Raw genomic sequence first — 24797 nt, 5'->3', positions numbered from 1 at the left:
TCTTGGTTCAAATATCATGAGGTCATTGATTAGTTATTTTGCTAAATAGTTTGTTGAAACAATCGTAATGAAGAAAGTTTGCCGAAAAAACAAACTGATTTTTGCAGTGTTATTTGTTATTTTAATTCAAATTTTTAATAGCATGAAAATTGTTCAGAAAGATTTGAATTCTTTTCATGCTGAGCCTACAGATAAATACCTTAAAAACTATACTAAAAAACTCTCGAGAATAAATTTAGATGAAGATGTTACAAAAATTCAAAAAACTTTCCTATCTCACAAGAAAATAAAAAATTCAATTTTATTGAGCTTAGTTTTTGAAAAACTTTTATTTTCAGGATGCGTTTATCGTAAGAATATCGAAAACAAATCAAATAAAGATTCAGAACCAACTTTGCAATTAGAAACAATCGATTGCTTTTTATTTTGTCTTGGGCGAAATTTCGCTTTTACTGTTGTTGCGTTGAAGCGTCATGAGTGTTTCTGTGCAAACAAATTGTCAGCAAACGAACATTGTAACGTGGAATCGAAACCCGGTGGTATGTTCGCGGCATACAAGATGATAGCGAGAGAGATGCCGACAATAAAGGTACCCACCTGCTTGTAAAGTTCAAAAACTGAATACTCCGACTTACCTTTCCCTGGTCGAGGTTGTAGTTTTATGACAATCGTGACCAAAATCTGGTTTTTCCAGACTGCCGCGATCGATTATAATCGAGCAAAGGACTTCTCTTTAATAATTATTTCTCCGACTTTCGAAGAAAGTGTGGATTATTTATGATTGGTGTGATTTTTTTTTCAGTCAATTTTCGACTAGATAACTAAGCGTTTTTGACAGAATTTTTATACGATCTGAGGGATATTGTTATCCTAAGCTCAAATTTAAAAAGATAATTCATCTGTGATTTTTTTTGTAAAGTTACAGGCGTTGGAAACTTGCCAATTTGGCCGATTTGGGAAAATTAAAGGACAAAATATTGCGTACTTATACCACGCGTAATAAGCGATTTATTCAGTTCCAAATTGAATTGAGACCAGCAATTTAATCATGTTATCGCAATTTGAGACGCTAAATACGCAGTTAATTTTTTAGATAGCGTGTGATGGGATAAAATGAAGAAACAATGAAAAAATATATAAAATAGTGCAATCGGAACATTCAGGGCTTTGCCTTGATATACGAGCACTCTTGTAATCTATTAAAATCGTTTATAAGAGATTAAAATGTCTTGGACAAAATCACGCTTTTATTCGATAATAAATTCTTTAGACACCTTATTTTAAAGTAATTATAATCAGCTATAAACGTCAAAAAATCAGCGTGACTATCCGTTTTAATCCATTTTTTTCCGACTTTCGAAAAAAAACGGAACACTTATGCTGGGTGTTTTTTTTTAGTTCAGTCAATTTTCGACGATCGAAATAATAGTTTTTAACAGAATTTTTTTATGCCCCATTGAAGATATTGACTCCCTGAAATCAAATTTAAAAAGATATTTTTCCTCTGTTTCTTTTTTGCCAATTTTGTGACTTTGAGAAATGCCAATTTGGGCCGGCTCTGGACTAATTTGTGAGCAATTTGAAGACTTATACATGATCCTGAAAGCGTAACGCGAAATTTCTATGCGGAAAAATTAGCCTGCACAACAAAATCGTTTCAAATTTAACTGAGGCTAGCTAATTCGTTATTTTAATTTTGTAAGACTCAAATTTTCACGCTTGATTTTCGATTTTGTCCAAGTTTTTTTATTTTTTCGAAAGTTTCTTTTTGATATGGATTAAGGGGTTGTCGGAACATTCAAAGGTTCGCCCTGATATACGAGCAGTCTTGTTTTATAGTTAAAGTTTAATGGCTTTGAATCATACATCAATAGCGTTCAGATGACATTAAAAAACGTCAAAACGGTCCATTAAAAACTACCATGAGCTCGAACTTTCCGTCATATTTTTGAGGGTCTGATCAAATGTTGAAGGATGGCCAACCTCGAAACATCCCTTCCTGAGTAACTGAGACCTGAGTTTTTGTGGATGATAAATAGTTGAACTCTCCAGTTGAACACAGATAAATAGAACACAGATAAATAGTTGAACACTCGACTCCAATAGTTGAACACTCGATAGTAAAAAAAATGAAAACCCGAGTAGCTTCCTCCCAAGTATGTGTTTTAAATTATGCTGGTGATTGTATTTCAGAACAAGAGCTACCTTGGTTGCTTTTACAACAGTCGACCAGCAAATCAACCCAATCTTCAAAACGAGTTGTTTTCGGTAGAGCTAAGTGCAAGCGAATGCATAAATGCTTGCAACACGATCCAACACTCTGTGGCTGTTTTGAACAAGGGCCTACAAACCTGCACTTGTTACAAATCATTATCAGCGAGCCTAAAATTAGTTCGAAACGAAATACAAGCGGAAAATTGCAGCGATTTGGCTTTCGTCACTGACTTTGCAACTTCCTTCTGCAAGTTTTCGTCTTTTATCAACCCTTTCAAAGAGATAGTTCCGAGAGTTGGGTTGATTTCGGTTCCGGGATCCGGGAACACATGGACAAGGTATATGAAGCAATAGAGTGCAGTTTCATGCTCAACTGGCTAAGATGGCGGCTTGAACCAGAGTCTCACGAAATTTTGTCGAGCTTTTTTGGCCGACCATACTGAACAACCCCAAAACGTTATAAACATCATTATGAAAACCCCACGAAAACCATTTGTCAAAAATTTCTGCGCCGCTCGCAACATTTTGAAAAAAGGTTAAAAATTGACCATTTTTGAGCGCTTTTTGAGCACCTTATTTTGTTAGATATAGTGACAAAAAAATACGATTTTTGGAGCAACTCTGCCCTCAAAACTATTTTTCGTGGCATCAATAGTGCCTTAAGATAGATTTTTGTGTTTATCAGGCAGAAATGTCTGTCGCAAAAAAATATGGCAAAAAAATTAGATGTTGACAAAAAATGCGAATTTCGGAACAGATTCTACCCTGAAATTGGTTGGCAAAAATTTGGAACCGGAGTTGAGGAAGAGCTTTTTTGTCGGCGCATACCATAAATTTTCATATTAGGACTGAACCTTGAATTATCTTGACCTATCTTGAGAAGATGAAAGTTTTGGTAAGAACTCGAGAAACAAAGAACGCTAGTCAAGACTTAATTCATCTTGTTAAATAAATAATAAGTAAGTTGCACATAATATCATGACAAAAAATTGTGCCTACTTAAATATTTCATAAGTTGACTAGAGAGTGATTGAATGAGCTTGCTTAGAATTAGACCGAGGATTGACAGGTCGATAGCGACCTTGAGAACCAACAGTAGATTAACGGCCTAGAATATAAGGACGTCACAATGCAACACGTTTAAACAGCACCGCACCACATTTACCCCTCTAGGGAAAAGTCAAATAGTACATTTGAATTTTTAACAACCAACAATAATGATAATCTAGCCGGCATATACTGAAAGAACTCAACGATAAAGCAAGTATAGCACTGTGGAATTTTAATAAACGTTTTGATTGATGAGTTTAAATGACAAGAGTTTATTTTTCGATACGCCTCAACGGGTTATCCGACGAATTGATAAATGAGAATCGATTAAACTTCCTACTAAACCCTTCGGCCGCTTTGGGAGAACGAACCCTTGAGTGTTCCGCTTGAAAATCTTTTTCTTGATTGTTCTGGGCCAAACTGACCTTTCTGTATGGAGAAGCTGGGACTGAGCTAGACGGAATGGGAGAGTTAACTAAACTAAACTAACCAAACGGAATGTCGAATCGGGCTGCCACAAAAAGAAGTTTGTTTCTTACGACGAGAGGAAGTACGTGATGAATTGGATGCTGAGGAGATATTTCCATCTAGATCCGAAGTAAATCCTGACGCATCATGGTTGGAAGGGCCAGAGGTTGCCAAATTTGATTTAGAAAACTCCTGCAATTTCGGAATAGACGACTCATCATCAGATGAAATTGGTATCAAGTCCGGGCATGAAATAATCACATCTTTAGTAGGAGAATGTGTTTTCGAATTTATGCTAATAGGTACTTCCGAAGGTAGATTTCCCGACGTAGATGATGAGGCCGTAAGGTCCACCACCGAATTAGCATCCTGAGGAATAGGAATAGACTGGATACCTGGGGCATCCGAGACCAACTTGTTCCCTGATTTAGGCAACGAAGATTTGGGCCGCACCGGCGTGGAGGATGACATAACAGAAGGAAGTTGAGGGCGAGCAGGTACAGAAACTGTTTTGGCAGTGATCCGAGACCTCGGGTTAGACGGCTTTAGGGGACGATTGTCTTCCGGCGACGTTGATGACGACGTTGAGGTTGACACAATGGGGCAGTTTTGCCCCTTTTTGACAGGCGTTGCTTGTTTGCCTGAAAAACTTAGCCCGTTGATTTAAGGCGCAACGCCAGATGATTTCTCCTTATCACTTTACCTTTGTCCTTATTATACGTAGATCCGGTAATACTAACAATTTTACTCAATCAACTTTACTCGGCTCATTCAAAACTAAATAATCCAAGATACGTTTTGGCTGAGACGGCCAAATTTGTTCATATGGCATCTGATTCCTGAACCGGAGAGTTCCCGCGGACAAGTTTGATCTTAGTGTAGCCGTCAGTACTTGATTTCGCTCTGTTAAGATACTAAGGGCTTTGACTCCTTCTTGATGCGAAAGAGTTTTCTTCAGGGTCAACCACTGATTTGCAAACTTGGCCAAACTCTCCAATGCACGATAATGAGGAGTTTCCGCAATTGACTCTGTCGTCCCCCCAAAATTTGGTGACACTGATGGGCTAGACTGCCTTTTCTTGACGAGCTTGATTCGAGGTCGGCTGTCACACTGCTCCCGACGCTGTTCAGTAGTTAGTAGGTCACATTCGAATTGTTGATTATGTAAATTAGCACGCGTGGATAAACGTTCTGCCGCAAGAGATAACTCCGTGTTCGGAGGACGACCAAAATGTAGTTCAAAAGGTGAGGCTCCACTCACAGAATTTTTAGTCACCAGAATATCCTCAACAATATGCTTAAGCGTTTCTTGTATATATTAGAGAAATCTGGGCTCAAACGAGAAGCCCCTATACGACGCTTAAGGGTTTGGATGGAACGTTCTACCAGGCCACAACCACGATGGTCAACGACCGGGCAAAAATAGTGAACAATATTTTTATCCTTAAAAAAGGTCTGAACTAGTTTGTTCTTAAAGCCGGAATACTGGTCCGTTTTGATTGACTTTGGGATACTATGCTGATGAATATAAGATTTTAGAAACTTAATTATCTTACTACCCTCGTAGAACGTGTAATCATAGCTGACGGATATTTATAATACCGGTCAATCGCGACCAAGATATAAATACTATTACCATCCAAATCGAGGAGAGGACCCGCATAGTCGAGCTGGAGTTCCTCATTAGGACCAGATAAAAGAGGTAATGGTTTGGTCGAAATAAACGAAGTGTTAGTTTTGAGAATCTTACCATATTTCGTGCATTGAGGACAATCTTTGCACAGTTGGACAATATCACGATGCATACGAGGCCACCAAATATATTGTACTGCATCCACCACGGCAAGCTGACCCGCATGCGACCTGTGAAGGCGGGCAAGAAGAGGTTTTCGTAGACAACTTGGGATGGCAATCCGGTTATCCACTACAACACAGCCATCAACTACAGCTGCACACTGCCAAAAGGATTTCAAGTAAGCGTCTATAACGACAGAAACCTTCATAGTCTCGATTAATAAGGGACCGTTTCATCAATCGAAGACTAGGGTCTTCACCAGTGAGTTCCGATAGCACGTCGGAATCCAGAATACCCACCAAGCCCGATAACAACTTTTGATCCGGGGCAACAAATGAAAACTTAAGAATCTCCAGACTGTGAACTGGTTGCGCAGCGCGACCCACTGGTCCAATCTTCTGTAGCCTCCTCGAACGCTAGTTTGCCAAAATCCGGGCATACTGGCCCTTCAATGCCATCGCACGCTGCGATGAAGTTGGACGTTTTGGGCGAACTGCCCCCGCTCGAAACCGCGGCCGGGCACGATCAGAGGAGAACCATTGTTGGTTCACAGGAATAAACTGATTAAGCAATTGCTCGAAACTATCATTGGCATTAGTATCCATCACAACAGTCTGAAAAAGAAAGTAACCGAATAAGACGCAGATACACCAGTAAACCTAGAAATAGATAATAATCCAAAGGATATCAATGAAAGATAGAAATGTCCCACGATCGATAATGACCATACAAAAGAACCAAAGGAAAATCCAGACTGGCAGATAAATCGGATCACATGCTGTGAAAGTGACAGTCAAAGAATTAAACCAGCTCAAAACTGCTTGGACAGAACTTTGAAGAATAATTCTGACGCCCTCTAGCGGAGAAATAGCAAACGAGTTGAGACAATTGATTTGCTTAAATAATTCGTAAGAACCAATGGCAAAAGAACAACCGGCCTCTAACGGTTTCAATTCTTGCAACGAATTTCGAATTTGCGAACTATCGACGCCCTCTGTCGACTGAATGCCAATAGACAAATTTGAATTTGATGCTAAATCCAACAATGTATCCTGGACGGCACAAACGGCCCGAGCCTGGCATTAATTACCCATCTCGATTGAGTTAATCGAAGAAGTTAGAGCGTTGGCCTGGATGTTCCCCGATGTAACAAATAACTAATCAGATAAGACTTCTGATGATGAACAGTCCCGAGCCCAACAATCCAAGAAATTACAAGTATCGAAAAATCGGCTAATACGTTTAACAACATATTGCTCGTCAAAGTTACTCGGACGCGGTGCCTCAAAAGTTGTCAAACGTGATAGATAATCCACTATTCCCAATTTACATCCCGAAATATGAAAAATATCGAAATCAAAAGGTAATATCAGATCCGCCCATCTGGTCAAGCGTGATTGATGAGTCTTGTTACCCCTATTAGTCTTAAGAGCCGAGATAATCGCTTTAAGATCTGTAAGAACAACAAAATGATTACCCAAAAGATAATTGCGAAAATGCTCACAAGACCAGACAATTGCGAGAAGTTCTAACTCGTTTGTACTATACTTCTTTTCCTGGTCATTGAGGAAACGCGAATCAAATGCAATAGGAACCCAGGTGTCCAATTCTACTTCTTGGTCTAAAGCCGCTCCCGGACCACTATGACTTGTATCACAATTTACTCGGGATTTTCCGATTCTGGTCATAATGGAAAAATCTTTGTGATATTCGCTATCAATTGAAGAATATTCACAAAAGCAGATTGCTGCTCCTCCCCCCACACAAACTTGCTTTTATTACTCGCTTTCAGCTATGGGCGGAGTTGGTCCGAATAGACCTGAAGGTTCGGCAAGAATCGTTGTAAGTGGCTGAGAATGCCCATAAAAGACCGAAGTTGTTTTAACGATTTAGGGGTTTCAAGAGCTAATATAGCATCTATTTTAGAACATTTCGGCCTATATCCTTCCGAGTCAATATTATAACACAACCAAGACAGCTGATTCAACGAAAATTCGCATTTCGATAATTTAAGGGCGAATCCCTCCTTGTCCAATCTGGCGAATACTTTATCTACGAGAATATTGTGATCCACTACTGATCCTTCCGAAACTATGAGGATATCGTCCAAGAAACAGAAAACTCCCGACAAACCTTGAAGGGTATTTTCCATCGCTTTTTGGAACTCTTTAGGCATATCCGTAAGTCCATAAAAGCCAGTCTTAAACCGATACGTGCCAGTTTGTTCCCCACAAACTATATTAAAATTACACTGACTACTAACTCCATCACTGAGCGGAATCTGACTAAAGGCATATTTCAAATCCAACAACCTGAACCAAACATCGCCAACCTTGCTCGAAGTGATTATCTGGGCGGCTGAGTCCAACAATTCCAGTAAATTCGGCATCTGATATTGGTTGTTATGAATCTGATCATTCATGGGCTTTGCATCCGTAGCCAATTTGACTAAACCGTCTTTCCTTGCCGTAATTACTATCGGAGATATGAAATGCTCGCTTGTACATTTGTTGAGTTTAGCAATATGGCCTTCCTGAATCAATTTCCGAATTTCGATACCAATTTTATCTTGAATGTGCACTGGAACCCGCCTTCCTTTTTCTTGAATCAGAATGAGCGGTGACTTGAAAGTAGAGAAAATTTGATGATTTCTAGCTCTACCAATCTGAGAAAAGACATGTTGATACTTCTGTTGGAAATACAATTTCCAAAACTCCGAGGTTTCATTCACGTTTGACAGTGAAACTTCGCCCACCAAAGGCCTTTCTGGTTGAACTTGCGTAGTTCTCACCCCCAACTGAGACTGCAAATCTAACCCTAATAAACAGCGCGTATGATGTTCCGAAATAAGGAATTTTGCAGACTTCACATGCCATCCCACGGATGATACATCCACTATCAAAGTGCCCATTAGTTCAATTCTGTTCCTGTTATAATCCACATACACCGTGTCCATTGGACATTCCTTGTCACTCAGAACTTTTGCTGAAGGCGCTGACTTCACGATGTAATCCGCTGTCCTCTTATTTACAAAGGAAGCCGGACTACCGGAATCGACTGTAGCTTTGAAAAACGTTTTGCCGCAACGAAGTGTTATCTGAATACAACGTAATTCACCCGTAGCGGCATTGACAATTTCCAATTTTTTCACAGAATCTACAAAATTCTTAGTCTCCTCTGCGTCTATCGCCAGAACTGCAATTTCTAACTCACCATCAGACGTGATGAAGTTACAATTTTCCTCAGTTGTCTCGTCTGACTCGACTTCTACTTTCGCTACATTTTTAGAATTCCAACATTTGGCAAAATGTCCCTTCCTACTACAATTCCGACAAGTCACATTTCTAGCTGGACAACTTTGTTTATGTTTGGCAGAAAACATGTTTCCACAGAAATAACATAATTTTGCTTTCTCCATGTTGGCATTTCCTTTCGTTTTATTATTTTGGGCCCGATTAATTCTATCCGACCGTTTCTTCCCTTGCACAGAAAATGTCGGTTCCTGCTTATTACGTGTACTTTGAGCTGAATTGTACCCTTGATGGGAAGAACTGCCCGACACTGACGGACCCCCGAGCTGTATTTATAGATTAATAGCAGTTTGGGCCCCTTTCTCCTGCAATAACGATGACTTTAACGTTTCTTCGGGAGTGGTCCCCGGACGAATACAGAGTTCTTTTTGAATATTCTTATACCTCCTTTTTGCAATAAAGATATCTCTCACGACGTCTTACTCCTGATCAATCGTCCAACCACACAGGGCTGCTTGACCCGTAAGACACAAATAGAAAGCCTCCAAACTTTCTCGTTCAGCATGCACGGCATTATAAATTTGCAAACGTTCAATTATGTAGTTTTTCTCCTTTCTGAAGAGAAGAACACAAAATTCGAAAGATATTGCACTGAGGTCCGCATGCGGATAACTCTGAAGAAATCTTTTCCTTCCCTCTGAACCCAGAGAAAAGAAGAGACGAGATTTAACTCTCTGCTCGACTTCGTAGAAAGACACACCTGGTGCTACTATGGGGCCTTTAGCCCGGCGCTCCTCATTCATTTCTTCCACTCTACGAGCAGCCGCATCATTCCTTGCAATACGATTCACTATTGCCGCTGCGTCTTCGTCGATTCCCACGGCCTCTGGTTTTGGAGCTGGATCATCGTGTACAATTCCTGGCGGTTTTAGTAGTTCCCGAGGATCAAATTTTTCCTTAAATTGATGGCCAAATTGAATTGCCCTATCCACGAATCCCAACTACTGGGTGGATCGGCTGTTGGTTTGTGCCAGAAAATTGGAACACCCAATAGGTCAGTCCGGTCGTCTGATACCGGAACTGCTGGCTGCGCCATGTAATAACTCAAGTAACAAAGAACGCTAGTCAAGACTTAATTCATCTTGTTAAATAAGTAATAATTAAGTTGCACATAATGTCATGACAATAAATGTTGTCTACTTAAACCTTTCATAAGTTGACTAGAGAGTGATTGAATGATCTTGCTTAGAATTGCTTAGAATTAGACCGAGGATTGACAGGTCGATAGCGACCTTGAGAACCAACAGTAGATTAACGGCCCAGAATAGAATGACGTCTTAATACAACACATTTAAACAGCACCGCACCACAATCAGGCAGAAATGGCTGTCGCAAATTGATTGGCAAAAACTTGGAACCGGAATTGAGGAAGAGCTATTTTGTCGGTGCATACCATAAATTTTCATATTAGGGCTGAACCTTGAATTACCTTGACCCATCTTGAGTAGATGAAAGTTTTGAACCTAGTGAAAAATCTCCGACTAATTCAATTTGGGGAGGAAATTGTTCACTTGCTTAAAGCATTCTTTTTCAGCCAATCAGATTTGAGAAGGTGACATGCAGGCCTCACTGCTTGAATTTGCCATTTAATTTAGGGGGTGGGGAGAAGATTGAAGGTCCATTTAGGGAGGAGGATTGTTCACATGAGTCAATTTGCAGGAAAATATATTAAAAAACTTTTTGTATTTCATGTTTTGAAAAAAGTAATCATAAACGTAATGTCAAAATGATAGGCTTCGTGTCAGAAAATGGTAAACAATATTCAAACTCTTGATAGCATAGAAAAACTTTAAAGCCAAAAGGAAATGAAACTGTACTTCTATTGTTTGAAAGACAGTTATTCCAGAGTTTGACTGGATTTCTATCTGGTAGTTTCTATTGGGACCAGCAGTCCTTCAGGCAAGGTCTCATTGGGGAAATGGAGCAATGGCAGTCCAGAAGAACGACCCTCATAAAATACCATTACTTGATTCCAGACAAACTCCACAAACAAACAGGTAAATGCATTCAAGAATTCGAAGCTCAAGCAACTGTAACATAGCTATCGTGTTTTTGTTTTCTTCTGAGTTTTTTGCAAAACAGAGAACAAACTAATTTGATTTTATGAGAGCAATCAAAACTATTGAATGAGAGTTTAAAAAAAAACAGATAGCATTACAAGTACAAGTTTGATGCCTTTTCGAACATTTGCGTTGAAATTATAAAAGAAAACATTTGTAGGGTTTGTCGACCAAAAATGAATGTCGGAAATTTGTACGAAAGGGACGAAATTTGGACGAAATTGCTACGCATACAATTGGAATACTTGAAAAAACACAATCAATTAAATAACCGTCAAAAGTAAAACATACACATGAAAAAGTACAAAACTTCTATGATTAGTAAGTTTTCATATAAGAAACTGTATGATAAGAAATATTACATAAACCAATAAATCACTTGTTGTTTCTTATCATTTTTGGTTGTGCTCGTAAGGGGGGCGTTAGACAGTGCCGAAGTTAGAGAGTGCCGAAAAAGGCGGGAAATATTGGAACGCAATTTAAGAGGCTAGCTTTTGGCGGGAAAATTAATAATGACACTTGAAACTTGTTCAGACTCAATTTTGGCGCCAAAATCGATGAGCAAACAAAACTTTCTTTTCTTTTCTCAATTAGTTCACGACAAATAAGTCAGTTTCTTTCATTTTCGGCACTCTTTTCAAATTGTTCAGACTCAATTTTGGCGCCAAAATCGATGAGCAAACAAAACTTTCTTTTCTTTTCTCAATTAGTTCACGACAAATAAGTCAGTTTCTTTCATTTTCGGCACTCTTTAACAAATTTTTGTTTTCGGCACTCTCTTACTTCGGCACTGTCTTACCCAACCCTCGTAAGCCCTTTTGGTTGTGTGGCTGTGTTTTTATCATAATCATTGATTCGCTGACGCATTAAAAATCTCGCAGAGAACATGCATTAAGACAAGCTTAAAAGTTGTTAAATTATTAAAACAATATTTTGAAAAATACTAATTTTCAAATTTTCAGCTAAAACTTTGTAGGCATGATTTTTTTTTTCAAAATAAAATGTTCGGATCAATTTTCTCTTAGCTAACAAAATAATGAATGAATAACTAAGAAATAACTTTTTAGCGATTATTTTAAAAAATGACATAGAAAAAACAGGTTCCGGGTACTCGAGGGTCCAGGGCTACGACAATTATTAAATTCAATTTTCATTATGCGCCTTGAACTGGCGATAAATTTGTTTTGGACAAGTTTGAAATTTTTCTGTAAAATATTTTAGTGTCACCAAAAAAGGTTAGTCATACAACTTCCCTTCATGGAAATTGTATGACAAGTTGTTTTTACGAAATTTGTTTGTCCTAATTTTTATATCAATATACCGATATTCATGCCAAAACAACAGAAAGATAGATTTATAATTCAATTACCCTGATTGGATTGAAATTCAATTGTATGAAATTTAAATGACTAGTAACTTTCCATAAAGTAAAAGTATCGAATTGTATGATTAGCATTTTTGGTCTATAGAGGCCAACCTGGGATGATAATAATAATAACAAGACTGCTCGTATCAGGGCGAAACCCTGAATGTTCCGACTGCCTTTTAAGGTTTATGGAGCAGTAGAAACATTAAGAAATTCAATGAATTAAAACAAAATCAAAAAAAAATTTTTCTAAAATTTAATATTTTATGAAAATCATCCCCCACACGCCATACAAAGTTAAAAAGGATAGATTTCGATCCTTGCAACAAACCAATTATGGCACATAAGCTTCTTTTAAACAATTTGGAACGATTTCTAAGGCGGATTAACTCTCCGCTTACGCGTTAATAGCGCGAAATATATCGCGCGTTAATTGTCCCAAACTGGCCAAAATGGCAATCTTTTCAAATTTGAGCTCAGGACAACAATACCTTTTGAATGATGTAGAAAAAACTTGGTCAAAAATGGCTAGTTAAAAAGTCGAAATTTGTCTGAAGAAAAAAAAACCACTTCGAGCACAAATATTCCGTTACTTTCGTATCGAAAGTCGGAACAAAAAAGCAGCTTCAATTGTACTTAGACTTTCCAATTTGATCAATAGATATACTTTGTTCAAAACTCGAGTTATTCATTTATTCCGGATTCCTGCCAATTGATCACTTTAAAAATCATTCTGCTCATTACTACAAACTTTACTAGTTTAGAATAAAAACTTTTTGAAAGAAAGATATATCGAGCTAATGGTAAGTGGTTTTAGGAACTCCTACAAGTGCATTTTTCAATTGAGGGCTCTTTCATCAAAGCAAATCACCAAAATATCATTGAACAGAAAGTATGAATCCCTAAATTTATGCAAAAGTTATTCTAACTTAAATCTGGAAGATCGCCGTCTTCGAAAGTTGACATTCAACTTTTTTTGTTTAGAAGCCTTAATCGCAGACATGAGCAAGCTGATATTCGTCATACGAGACCCTCTCAAAAGCATGATAGCTGAGTTCAATCACAAGACATACAAAGACCATAAAATTGCATTCCAAAACTCGAAGGCATTCGAAAGCACAGCACGGCAAAAAGATAGATTCGAACGTCATTTTAACGAACAACTCATTCGGCTCCAAAGTTTTACTTTGGTTAGAAAAATAACACAACGACCAGTTTTGATTATCTCTTATGAAGATATGCTGGAAAATCTATTTCCACAAATTCTCAGAATTGCTAACTTCATTGAGCTTGGCGAAGATTTGACTGTTCTAGATCGATCAGTGTGTACAATTTTCAACGCTGAGGCTATGCGCAAAACTGATAAGCGCAAATATTCGGAAGATTTCACGCCGACAGCCGCCAATTTAGTTAACAGAAAATGGGCGACAGCTGTTTTGAAGACAATTAGCGAAAATTTTTTAAACTACAAACTTCACAAAATGCGACTTGACGATTATATTGAATCATTGAGCCGCGTGACAAAAGAATAGAACTGCTTTTCTTCTAAACAGAAAAGTTTTGATATTCATTTCATACTTTCACAGTAGAATTTTTCATGTCTCGTCTCTGCAAAAGGAAACGAAACTTTTTGGTATTCGAAGGGTTAAATTTCACTGCAAAGCTAACTTTCACAAACAAGAATTACTGCGCGCAAAATTAAAAAATGTAAAGTCTGTTTTGTTTCGTGCTAATAAAACAATTTTAAAGGTGTCATCTTGAACAAACCAGTCGAATGTAACATCAAGGAACCAAATTCAATAAGTTTTAGCTTGACAACGGTCTTCATTGCGAAAATACCAGGTCGAGGTCCCCAAATCATGCGACAAATTTTTGGCATGTCCAGATTTTCGCCATCAAATTTTGGCGTTTCCAGACTTGCCGGTCACAATGACTAAAAGGATCACTACGAGGCCAAATTTTGCACTGGATAGGCGCATAATTCGGCGTCTGTAGGTCACAGGAATACCAAGTATTTAAACAAGTTTCAAGAGTTCAGTAGATTCGGTGTACAAATTAATGTAACATAAAAATTGGCGGCACATTGGTTTGTGGTTTCCACGACCAGGAAAAAATATCTATTTATGGGTGAAATTATTTCGTGCGTAAACAATTAATAGCGGAATTTGAAAGCAAAGATCTAGCCCATCTCAGTGGAATCCACAAACAATTTTAAAATAATCGTTCAATCTAAAATCGTGGATGTAGACCTATTTATTTCTCCCATAAAGCTTCACTTTCCAGCAAGCTGGATAAACTTCTATGCAAGCTTCCTCCAATATCTTTAAACCCGTATAGATTTTATTCACGTGACCGATATCCTGAAGCTCATTATAGATACTAATCAATTCATCCGATAGCCTGAAACTTGCTATAGACATCCAGCAGCTATTTTGTAGCTTTCATCCGAAATTATGAAATTTACACTTCAGTTCAACCTGTTGCATCTGATCCTGAAAATTGTCATTTTAACAGGATCAATTATTTTGCGTCCTGGAGAAAAAATCATGTATAAACTGTTGACCGGTATATTTAACGGTAAAAATGGATTTAACGTAAAATTGTAACTAAATTTGTTGCAGGACCGCAATCAAAAATTAGATTCCAATAACAAATTGCGGGTTCAATTATAGTTTGCGGGCTTTTCTGACTGTTGCAGTTTTTGCGGTAGCGCAAATTCACTTCACACATGTATTGTTATTTGCTTGTGGATCCCACAAATTGTTCCCGATTACGCAAAAAAGAATGCTTTTTGAGCTGTAAAGTGTTTTAGCGAATTATTCGTGGAATCCAAAACGGTAACAAATATCAAGGAATTCTACATTAATTGCGATAATATCGGTTGCGGAATCCTCTTCCAAATTACAAATTGCTCAGTTTGGCCTCATAATGATTGTACCAGTCGGTCATGATGCAGGAATTTGTTTTCGTAATCACTATATAAAAAAATTAGGGTTGCCGCTAGAGGACAACGAGAGTTGTTCGAGAAGCTGTCCTCCGGGTGGATCCAGGAAAAGTCAGACATTTTTTAACTAGGGTGCATTTTGACTGCTGAAACCTTCCCAGTCAATTGACTTTGTGGTCCAGAAGAAATTCTTTCAAACATTAAAACTTCCTGAGCTACAGTTATTGTTCCGACTTTCGATACGAAAGTAACGGAATATTTGTGCTCGGGGTGGGTTTTTTTTTCTTCAGACAAATTTCGACTTTTTAACTAGCCATTTTTGACGGAATTTTTAATATCATTCGAAAGGTATTGTTGTCTTGAGCTCAAATTTGAAAAGATTTTCCACCTGTGATCATTTTTCGTAAAGTCATGGGGTTTTAAAGATTGCCATTTTGGCCAATTTGGGACAATTAATGCGCGATATATTTCGCGCTATTAAGGCGTAAGCGAGATTTAATCCGTCTTAGAAATCGTTCCAAATTGGTTTAACGAAGCTTGTTTGCCATAATTGATTTGTTACAAGCAGCGAAATCTATCCTTTTGTACTTTATATGGCGTGTGGGTGGATGAATTTCATAAAAAATTTCAAATTTTAGAGAAAAAAAATTTTCATTTTGTTTTATTTTTAAAATTTTTTTAATGTTATTACTGCTCCATAAACCTTAATAGCCAGTCAGAACATTCAGGGCTTCGCCCTGATACGAGAAGTCTTGTTAATTTTAGTCTTAAGCGAATTTTATACTGAAACAAGACTGCTCGTATCAGGGCGAAGCCCTGAAAGTTCCGACTGCCTTTTAACATTTATGGAGCAGTAATAACAAAAAAAACATAAAAATAATAAATGAAATAAAATAAAATGAAAATTTTTTTTGCTAAAATTTGATTTTTTTTGATGAAAATTATTCCCCCACACGCCATATAAAGTACAAAACAAGAGATTTCGCTCCTTGTAACAAATCAATTATGGCAAATAAGCTTCTTTTAACCAATTTGGAACGATTTCTAAGACGGATTAAATCTCCGCTTACGCGTTAATAGCGCAAATTGTATCGCGCGTTAATTGTCCCAAATTGGTCAAAAAAATAAGCTTCTTTTAACCAATTTGGAACGATTTCTAAGACGGATTAAATCTCCGCTTACGCGTTAATAGCGCGAATTATATCGCGCGTTAATTGTCCCAAATTGGTCAAAAAAATAAGCTTCTTTTAACCAATTTGGAACGATTTCTAAAACGGATTAAATCTCCGCTTACGCGTTAATAGCGCGAATTATATCGCGCGTTAATTGTCCGAAATTGGTCAAAATGGCTATCTTTAAACCCTCATAACTTCACGAAAAATGATCACAGGTGAAATATCTTTTCAAATTTAGGCTCAGGACAACAATAGCTTTCGAATGATATAAAAAAATTCCGTCAAAAGTGGCTAGTTAAAAAGTCGAAATTTGTCTGAAAAAAAAACACCCACCCCGAGCACAAATATTCCGTTACTTTCGTATCGAAAGTCGGAACAATAACTTCTGAAATTATATTTCTTGAGCTCCCGACTTTGAGAAATTGATTACCCTTGCGATCGCTTGGGTAATAAGTTCGAGTACCAGGTTTTTTCCCGTAAACGTTTGAATCACAGGACTCATCTCTACGTCATGACTCATTTCTACTTTTTTTCATTATGTATTCTAATTTACCTTAGAGTTAACCAATATGCCTGAGACGGCAAAACTGCTGGGTTCGAATCTGACCAGGACTTGCTTGTTGATTTTACGCCTCGAAATTCTAATTTATTTACCTTGACTTTGTATGTCATTCTCATTTTTTTTGTTTCGCAAATTTCAAGCTCGCTCTGTTGAATTTTCAATTTTTCTTTTTGTAAAAATCTCATGATATTCAAACAAAGGGTATCAATTGAAAAAACACGCATACCGCTTTGCCTTACCTGCAAACTCCATCGAATCTTTTTTGACTTGACACATCTGTCTACGGCCTTCAAAAAATTTCGGGGGTTTTTGACCCATATTTTGACTTTTTTCTTGAAAACTACCACACTCAATTATGAGTTTTTGGTTTCATTGAATAGAACTGTTTTGAAAAAATTTCATCGCATAGATGGCTACGCCCAAATTTTTAACAGATAAAAATATGGACCTCAAAAAAGTCAAATTTTTGATTTTTTTTTCTTTTTTATGAATTTTTTCAGTTTTTCTCGAAAAAATCTTCATTGTGATATTGCGGTGTCAGTGAAGATAATGGGTAGTGGGAAGTTCTTCTGCATTAGCTAACCCTACCAAAAATTTAATGTTTTTCTAATATTCTCGAAAACTACCCTGCAATATCTGAGATTCTTGGTCCAATTCTTGGTCCCTCCCGAACGGGTGGGGGGAAACTGGCTAATTTTCTAGTGTATATTTTGACTCCAAAAGTTTTGGCCCTAGGAAAAGCTTAAAACTTTGATTTTTTGATATCTTGAAAGCTAACTATAAGATTTTTAGATAATTGGTACATATAGATTGCGTGAATCCTTCTTCATCAGCGGCTACGCTAAATTTTTCCCAACTCTCGGAAATGCATAATTTTTGTTTGCTTACCAAGTTATAGATTTTCTCGCTAATTATCATGCAAAAACTCATATCATAGATTTAATCAAAATGACAGGTTGTTGAAAGCCTAAAGTTCTAATTAGCTGTGCCCAGTTTGTGTTAAAAAAATTATGGCCTTCAAAAAAGTCGGCAAGGCTTCAAATGTTGACAGCTTTTTGAAACGTTATTTGAATTTACGTGAAAAATAACCGGGTTATTTCTCAGGCCGAATTCAAGCGCGATCCGTTTTTGGCATTTTTTTTCTGCAAAAGCGGCGATAACCCGCTTTTTGCGGAGTTTTTTTGGATTTTTAAAAAACCTTTTGACCGTTTGTTACATTACGAGGCCAAACTGTGCACTGGATAGGAGCACAACTTTGTGTCTGTATGTTCCTGGATTCCAGAGACAAGTCTTTAAACCTATTTAAATTTTGTCGGAACGATCAAAGAAAATGAAAGAACAAAAGAAGAACAAAGGGAGCGTCCTTGTCGGGGAATCCGCTTACAATGCACATAATGCACAGTTTGGCCTCGTAATGTAGAGTAGATTTTTGACCAATTTTCAGCAATTTTTTGAATTTTGTATGAATTTAAAAATAAAATCTGAGATGAAAGTTCATTTGAAATGCTTGCAGTGATTGATTCCGAAGTGGTGACGTATTCTCAAATTTTCAATTGAGAATTATTAACTCTTTGAGAAAAATTATTATCTAAATTTTTTTTTTGCTGCTCTCACTAATGCAGACCGCAAAAGGTCATTGGTTCCAGCCTTTCCGCCACTGTCTATCATCTAAATTGTCCGTCTGTCCGTTATGGTTTGAGCGCGTCTTTCCATCATAGCATCCAACCTGCTGTCAAGAGTCCTGAAAGCCTGCTCTTGTTGACTCCGGAAATACTCCATTATTTCCCCCAGTCTTTGCTCCCTCCCTTAAATTTTACAAATCATTCGCCATAAGTCCTTAGCAAGGTAATCATTTGACCTCTCCATCATGCGTTTTTCGTCCTGACTGATCTCTTGCTTGGTCCGAAGCTTTTCTTCCCGCAATTTCTTGCGCTCCACGTGAACTGTTTTTTTCCAGTTTGCTCATCCTAATTGAAAGTGTCGCTGTTTTTATTCCATTTGTTCTATGATCCTCGCCAAGGCCTTATATACAAATATTTCAACACTGACGAAGCGCATTATGAGAAGGGGCTTCGTCCTCCTCATAACGGGAAGCTTTGTGCTGGTCGAGACTTGAGCCTCTCCCAACTGAACAAGGGTTTCTCATATTTCGCTTAGACTTCCCTCAGTGTCATTCCTGGTCTTGTTGCTAAAGTCATGAATAGCTCAGCAGGAACGCCTGGAGCTGACGTTGCTAACAATTTACTGGAATTGTGCATGCCATTTGGAGTCGTAATGATCATTCTGACGTTCCCAACTTGTTTGATTTGATGGATTGATATTTCATGTTGTCACAAGTAGTCTCTATTTATGGTCGAACTGTCAAAACTCAGTTTTCATCTGTTATCATCATCATTTACTCCTCTGTTTTGGCTTGTGTTTAGTGATCGGATTCAACGTCAGCACCTGTTCCCATCTAAAATGGGAAAACATTCGCCAGAGTGTTTTTTAGTCTATATGAGAAAAAGGGGGACATCTGTATTCTAGCTTTCCAATTTCAGTCGCAAATCATTTCCATGTTCCTCAGGAGTGGTTTCGATTGTCAGTCCTCTAACCTTAGTCTCTTCAGTTCTCCGTTATTCAGACACTCATCATGGACTGTACTCCGGTGTATCTGTACAACCAGTTTTATTGGTTTATCTTGACTTCAGGGACTTTCTGATTTCTCGTTTCAACCATTCCTTCTGAAATATTCAACTCCTTCTTCCTTTGGGTCTCTCGGTTTCTTTAAGTAAAAAAAGTTCTAGAGCTTTCACTCAACTTAGGTAACCGTGACCTGTTCAGACTCATCCCATATGATTAAGTCATGTCGCTCACTTTCCCTAGTAACTCGTCGAACGCTCCGTAAGACTGACGAGTAGCACTTACACAACGCAATTTTGTTCCTAAGTTTAAATCTCAAATGATTTCCCCACGATTTTGACTATATTATAGACCAGTAGAACCTATGTTGAAGATGAGCACCACAGCAAGCAATGCATTGTTGAATAAGAAGCTAGCACATTTTGATGATTTCAAGTTCGTTCAAAGAAATAGTATGCTAGCTATGTGGGTTTGAAAGCAAAAAAATTATGTTCGGAAATAATAAAAATTGCATCTAAAATCTTGCTCAATTGAAGTTCGAAAAGGTTTATAATGAAAAGTTCTTTCTGTTCAGTGCAACAAAGAACAGACAAAGCTTGAGGTCAGATTATTTTCCTCAAGTGAGTGTCTGTTGCACCCACCGAGTTCTTTTCTAAGTACCTGCTTCCGGATTAGCCGAGCTACAGTTGCTATAACTCTCAGGCCCACACCCAATGTGATTCGGATTACTATCTGAAGTATGTTGTTCGTCTTTTTCTGATTGTTTTTGACAAATATATTCTCCGGGTCTCAATTTAAGTTTGCCATGAGTTCATGTTCTCTCTGTTTTTTTACCGACTAGTAACAAGTACAGTCACTACTTTCTTGTCAAAATTGATCTTTTTATATGACTGAACAACCTAATAAACCAAAAAAAGTTGTTTTTGAGTGCTCTGTTTGAGCAATTCGGATGCGATATTTTGCTTTGCGTACGGTGAGGGGTCTGTTTTGTGATCCTTCCCAATCGACGAATTCGTGAACTTTCCGGTTTGGTACCCTATCAGTTTGACTAAATTATAATTTTTACGGATGGGCATTTTCGACACCCAACCAGATTGATGAAATAGAGACCCTTTCGAGTTGGTAATTTTGAGAGCCTTCCGGAGTGATGAAATCGGGTCCCTTCCGGAATTGTGTCTTCTTGACCCTCTCTGATTGGTCAATTAGGAACCGTTTTGATTGTCATCCCGGGGCGAGATCCCGCTCAAAAACCGCTCAAGATATGAGCGGTTTGAGCGGTTTGGGTGGTTTTTTTGGAAAAACCGCTCAAACCGCTCAAATCTTGCTTAAAAAACCGTTCAAAAACCGCTCATTTCTTGCGGTGATTTTTGAACGGTTTTTCAAGCAAGATTTGAGCGGTTTTAGAGCGGTTTTTGAGCGGTCTTATAAAGAAAACCGATTAAAACCAACAAAAAGGCCTGGGAAGGTAATGTGACCCCGGGTTGACATCCCTAAACCAAAAATGCTTATTTTAAATTTCCCCACACCGAAAAAGCTTATCATACAATTGCCTGCATCAAATGTATGGAAAAATGCTAATCATACAATTTTCATACAGTTTCAAAAAACCATTGAAAAAAGATTCAATCTAGTTTCTCCGGCTATTTGAACCAAATACAACAGTCTGGTGATGAAAAATAACTACGTTTATTTTTTTTGAAAAAAAAATGGTTATCATACAATTTCCATATATGAAAATTGTAATGAAATTTTCGAAACAACGAAAACACCCTTCCATATTTGTTCATTTTGACATCAAAAAGTATAGGATATCCTATACTTTTTGATGTCAAAATGAACAAATATGGAAGGGTGTTTTCGTTGTTCCTGTACCACTCTGGATGTAAAATAAGGTGACTATCTTGAGGTTTTCACCAACAGGTAGCGGTCTATAAGCAATTTTGTTTATCGTTGTCGTGCTTGGTTTCCAACTTTCCTGACTCTTCTTCTTTATTCAACAAAGTTCAAAGTTCCTTTAGTCGACTTTCCCATCCTTTTCGTAGGGGGCAAAAGGCTTTCCGAAAAGTAGTTTCTCTGGACCGGGAAGGGTCTTCCTGTGATTCGGTCTTTATCTCTATAAATTTGTTTAAAAAAAATCACATGCGTAAATGTGCCAAAAAATTGAATAATTTGCGTGTTAGTTTATTGAATTGATCATCTAATAGTACCAAAAAGCAATTGATTCGATCAGTGACTTTAAAGACTTTCTTTTTCATCATTTTTTTTCGCTGTATAGAAGTTTTGTATAAGTTTTTTCTAAATTTAATTTTTTAGTTCAGCGCATAAAATCCGATGCGAAACATTTCAGTCCTAAAACTTTGGGAAAAACAACGCAATTGGGATTCTTCCAGATCGGTGAATCCATCAAATTGAAGTTCTTAGGCCGAAGGAACTGGAAGGCTGCTTGTAAACAGGCAATCACATCTGATGACTCACCGCACAAGGTTACTAGTTCTTTAATCATTATCGCGATAACTCAAAAATTTTGAAAAAGCAGTTTCATGTCCTAAGATTTGTGAAAAGTTGGATTACGGTATTTATTTTCTTCAAATGATATCGAGACTTATCTTAACCTGGCTCCACATTTACTTTTATCAAATAAAGTCATATCTCGCTGGATTGACGCTCTGTCGAGGATTAAGAGGTAGCTCAAAAATTCCGTTTTCCGAAAGGTGAATTCAAAATGTCGATGTTTTGAAGAAAAACGGAAAAACTTCTGAAAATTATAGCATGAGCAATAGTATTAATAAAATCAAAACCCTCTGGTTTGGTTCCATGTCCGAAATAAAGTGCTGAACCTCTAAGTGATGCAGTTCTTTCTGTACTTAAAAAGATACGAAATTGTTTAATGATACCCAGTAGTCGTTTATTCATAACTTTGCGACCTTTTTTACCCCTGGTCACACTGCTGGATAGGTACTCTTCCACAATACCTGACTGAATTTATTATTAACGTGCTTAGATAATCCAATAGCCCCACAGTACATTTCTATTTTTCACTACGGATTTTTGGTTTTTTTCTTGGTAAGTTTTTGTTTTTTGTTTGGTTATATTTTTTATCTTTTGTTGGTTTTGGTCGTGTACCGTTTATAGAACGAAGAGACGGTCAAACATCTTTCTTCATGAATCCGGAAGGCGTTCGCGTTTCGATCATCCTTCCGGCTGTCGTTTAAGAACCTTAATTTGAACAACCGCTTGGCGTAGAGGCTTAGTTTATGGGCTCGCCGATCTTGATGCTTTAAATAACAACCTGGAGCGCCATAAAAAGTGCAAAATTCGCCGAGAAAGTGCATAACGACGGAAAGTAAAGTTAGATTTGTGAAGAGTGTCTAGCAATAAGATAAAGCGTTACGAACTTTATAACCGTCTCTACTAGAGCCAACGCAATGAGGTGTTTCGTAAGCTCGGGTCGATGAACGTGTTACCGTGTAAAGGCTATCGGCCGAACTAATCAAATTAACTAGTTGCGTGCGAATCAGTGATATCAGGGCTGGGTCTCAGCATCCCCACGCCTATAAACGAGGCTATTCCATTATTGTCTTCTTACTGTTGTTTTTGTGCAGTAATAGAAAAATTCAATCATCAATCGGATATGGGTTGACCCTTGCTTTGCTCCTAGCTCCTCATATCCTAAAAACGATTTTTTTTGTTGGTCAAATCATATGCAGGACATATCTCGAGATCTAAAATTCCTTATAATTTGCAGTTCTATTAGCAACGACATAGTCTTAGTTACAGTCGTTGTCGAAAAATTCTGACAACAAAAATTGTGGTTCTGAATTCGCGGTTTCCGTTTTCGCAAAATTTTTGATTGCTACGAGCAATTCGAAAGATTTGAAAGTAACTGCTTCGAAATCTTCCAATCTTCACTTTTCGGCTGATAATGCAAACACCATTCTTAATCGCCAATATCGACCTATTATTTCTAAACAAACCGAAATGGCAGAGTTAGTTAGACTTTTTGACTAGGTTTCTTTTGTGCTCAAAAGATTAAAGTTATTATTAAATTATGGACATTTTAAACTTATTTCTTCAATCCAAACTCGGAGAAAACTTATTTAGCAAACCAGCAGTATTTTTTTTTGGTTTTTATGCAAGTACCACAAAAATATCTGATGTTATGAAAGCAACAAAAGTTTTAAAGCTTGGCAAACATTAATATTTTGCGTTTCTATTTTTTTAAATTCAACGCAATTTTTTTTGTCCTGATTTTTATAAACGTAATTTGGATCTCCTAATCTAGTTTCAAAGCCTCACATGATTTCCGAGAGCGTAGCAAAAAAATTTATCGATTAGAAATTTTTACTTGCATTGCCGGCCGTTTTCTTTCTAAAAGAGAGTTTTGCTGTTATACTGAACTAAAAAAGACGAATTTGAAACAATGATAATCTTGCTCAAGAAGTGCGGTTTTTGAGACCTTTCACATTTTAATCAAAATTTGCACGCTGAGTTCGCGAAAGAAGCAAATTTCAAATATCGGTTTCATTCCCACTTTCGTAACGAAATTAACGGAATAATTGTGCTCAGAGTGGCTTTTCTTAGACAAGTTTTGATTTTTAACTAGACATTTTTTACGAACGTTTTAAAATATCCTTCAAAAAGTTTTGTTGTCGTGAGCTTAAAATTAAAAATATATTTTACCTGTGATCATTTTTCGTAAAGTTATGGGGTGTCTAAAGACTGCCATTTTGGTCAGTGTGGGACAATTAATTCGCGATATATTTTGCACTATTAACGTGTCAGCCGAGATTCAAGCCGTCCTAGAAATCACTTCAAATTTGATGAAAGATGCGTATTCGCCACAATTCAATTGTTTTAAGGAGCGAAATGTATCGCTTTGTACTTCATACGGCGTGTAGTGGATGATTTTTGCAAAAATCTTATCAAACTCTTAATTAAAACTTTCGTTTTATTTTTGTTACATTTAGTTTTTTCATTTTATTACTGCATGTTACTGCATGATACTGAATTTTATCTCCATGTTTTAACAATTATGAATGGGCGAGGACCACTGCCATAACTGAAAGTCAAGCTTCTGTCTACTTTCGGTACTTTGTACTCAAAAGCATTGTTTTTGCTCACGTAAACATTTTTTGATGGAAGACCAAACTGCAAGGATTTGCTCCTGAACTTGCTCAAACTGTTTAAAGACAAACACAAAACATGAACGGATTTATTTGTTAAGCTCAGT

The 24797-nt window shown here is 37.4% G+C and overlaps 1 protein-coding gene across 1 annotated transcript; it reads left to right on the top strand.

Moving 5' to 3' along the window:
• The first annotated feature begins 392 nt into the window (after nt 1-392).
• On the top strand, nt 393-13914 carry LOC134851770 (sialate:O-sulfotransferase 1-like). Its single transcript, XM_063867999.1, has 4 exons — nt 393-589; nt 2194-2552; nt 10672-10835; nt 13249-13914. Exons 1-4 carry the CDS (start codon nt 542-544, stop codon nt 13794-13796), a joined length of 1119 nt encoding a protein of 372 aa, XP_063724069.1. The 5' UTR covers nt 393-541; the 3' UTR covers nt 13797-13914.
• Nucleotides 13915-24797: the final 10883 nt, after the last annotated feature.

The sequence above is a fragment of the Symsagittifera roscoffensis genome, chromosome 7 (assembly GCF_963678635.1).
Source record: "Symsagittifera roscoffensis chromosome 7, txSymRosc1.1, whole genome shotgun sequence".
Lineage (NCBI taxonomy): Eukaryota > Metazoa > Xenacoelomorpha > Acoela > Convolutidae > Symsagittifera > Symsagittifera roscoffensis.
This window is presented reverse-complemented; position numbering and strand designations above follow the sequence as displayed.

Excerpts from the sequence above, each read along its gene's own strand:
- LOC134851770 (XM_063867999.1), top strand. The coding sequence starts at position 542 with ATGTTCGCGGCATACAAGATGATAGCGAGAGAGATGCCGACAATAAAG. Across the intron at positions 590-2,193 it reads GAGAGATGCCGACAATAAAG|AACAAGAGCTACCTTGGTTG; the intron begins GTACCCACCTGC and ends ATTGTATTTCAG. Across the intron at positions 10,836-13,248 it reads CAAACTCCACAAACAAACAG|AAGCCTTAATCGCAGACATG; the intron begins GTAAATGCATTC and ends TTTTTTGTTTAG.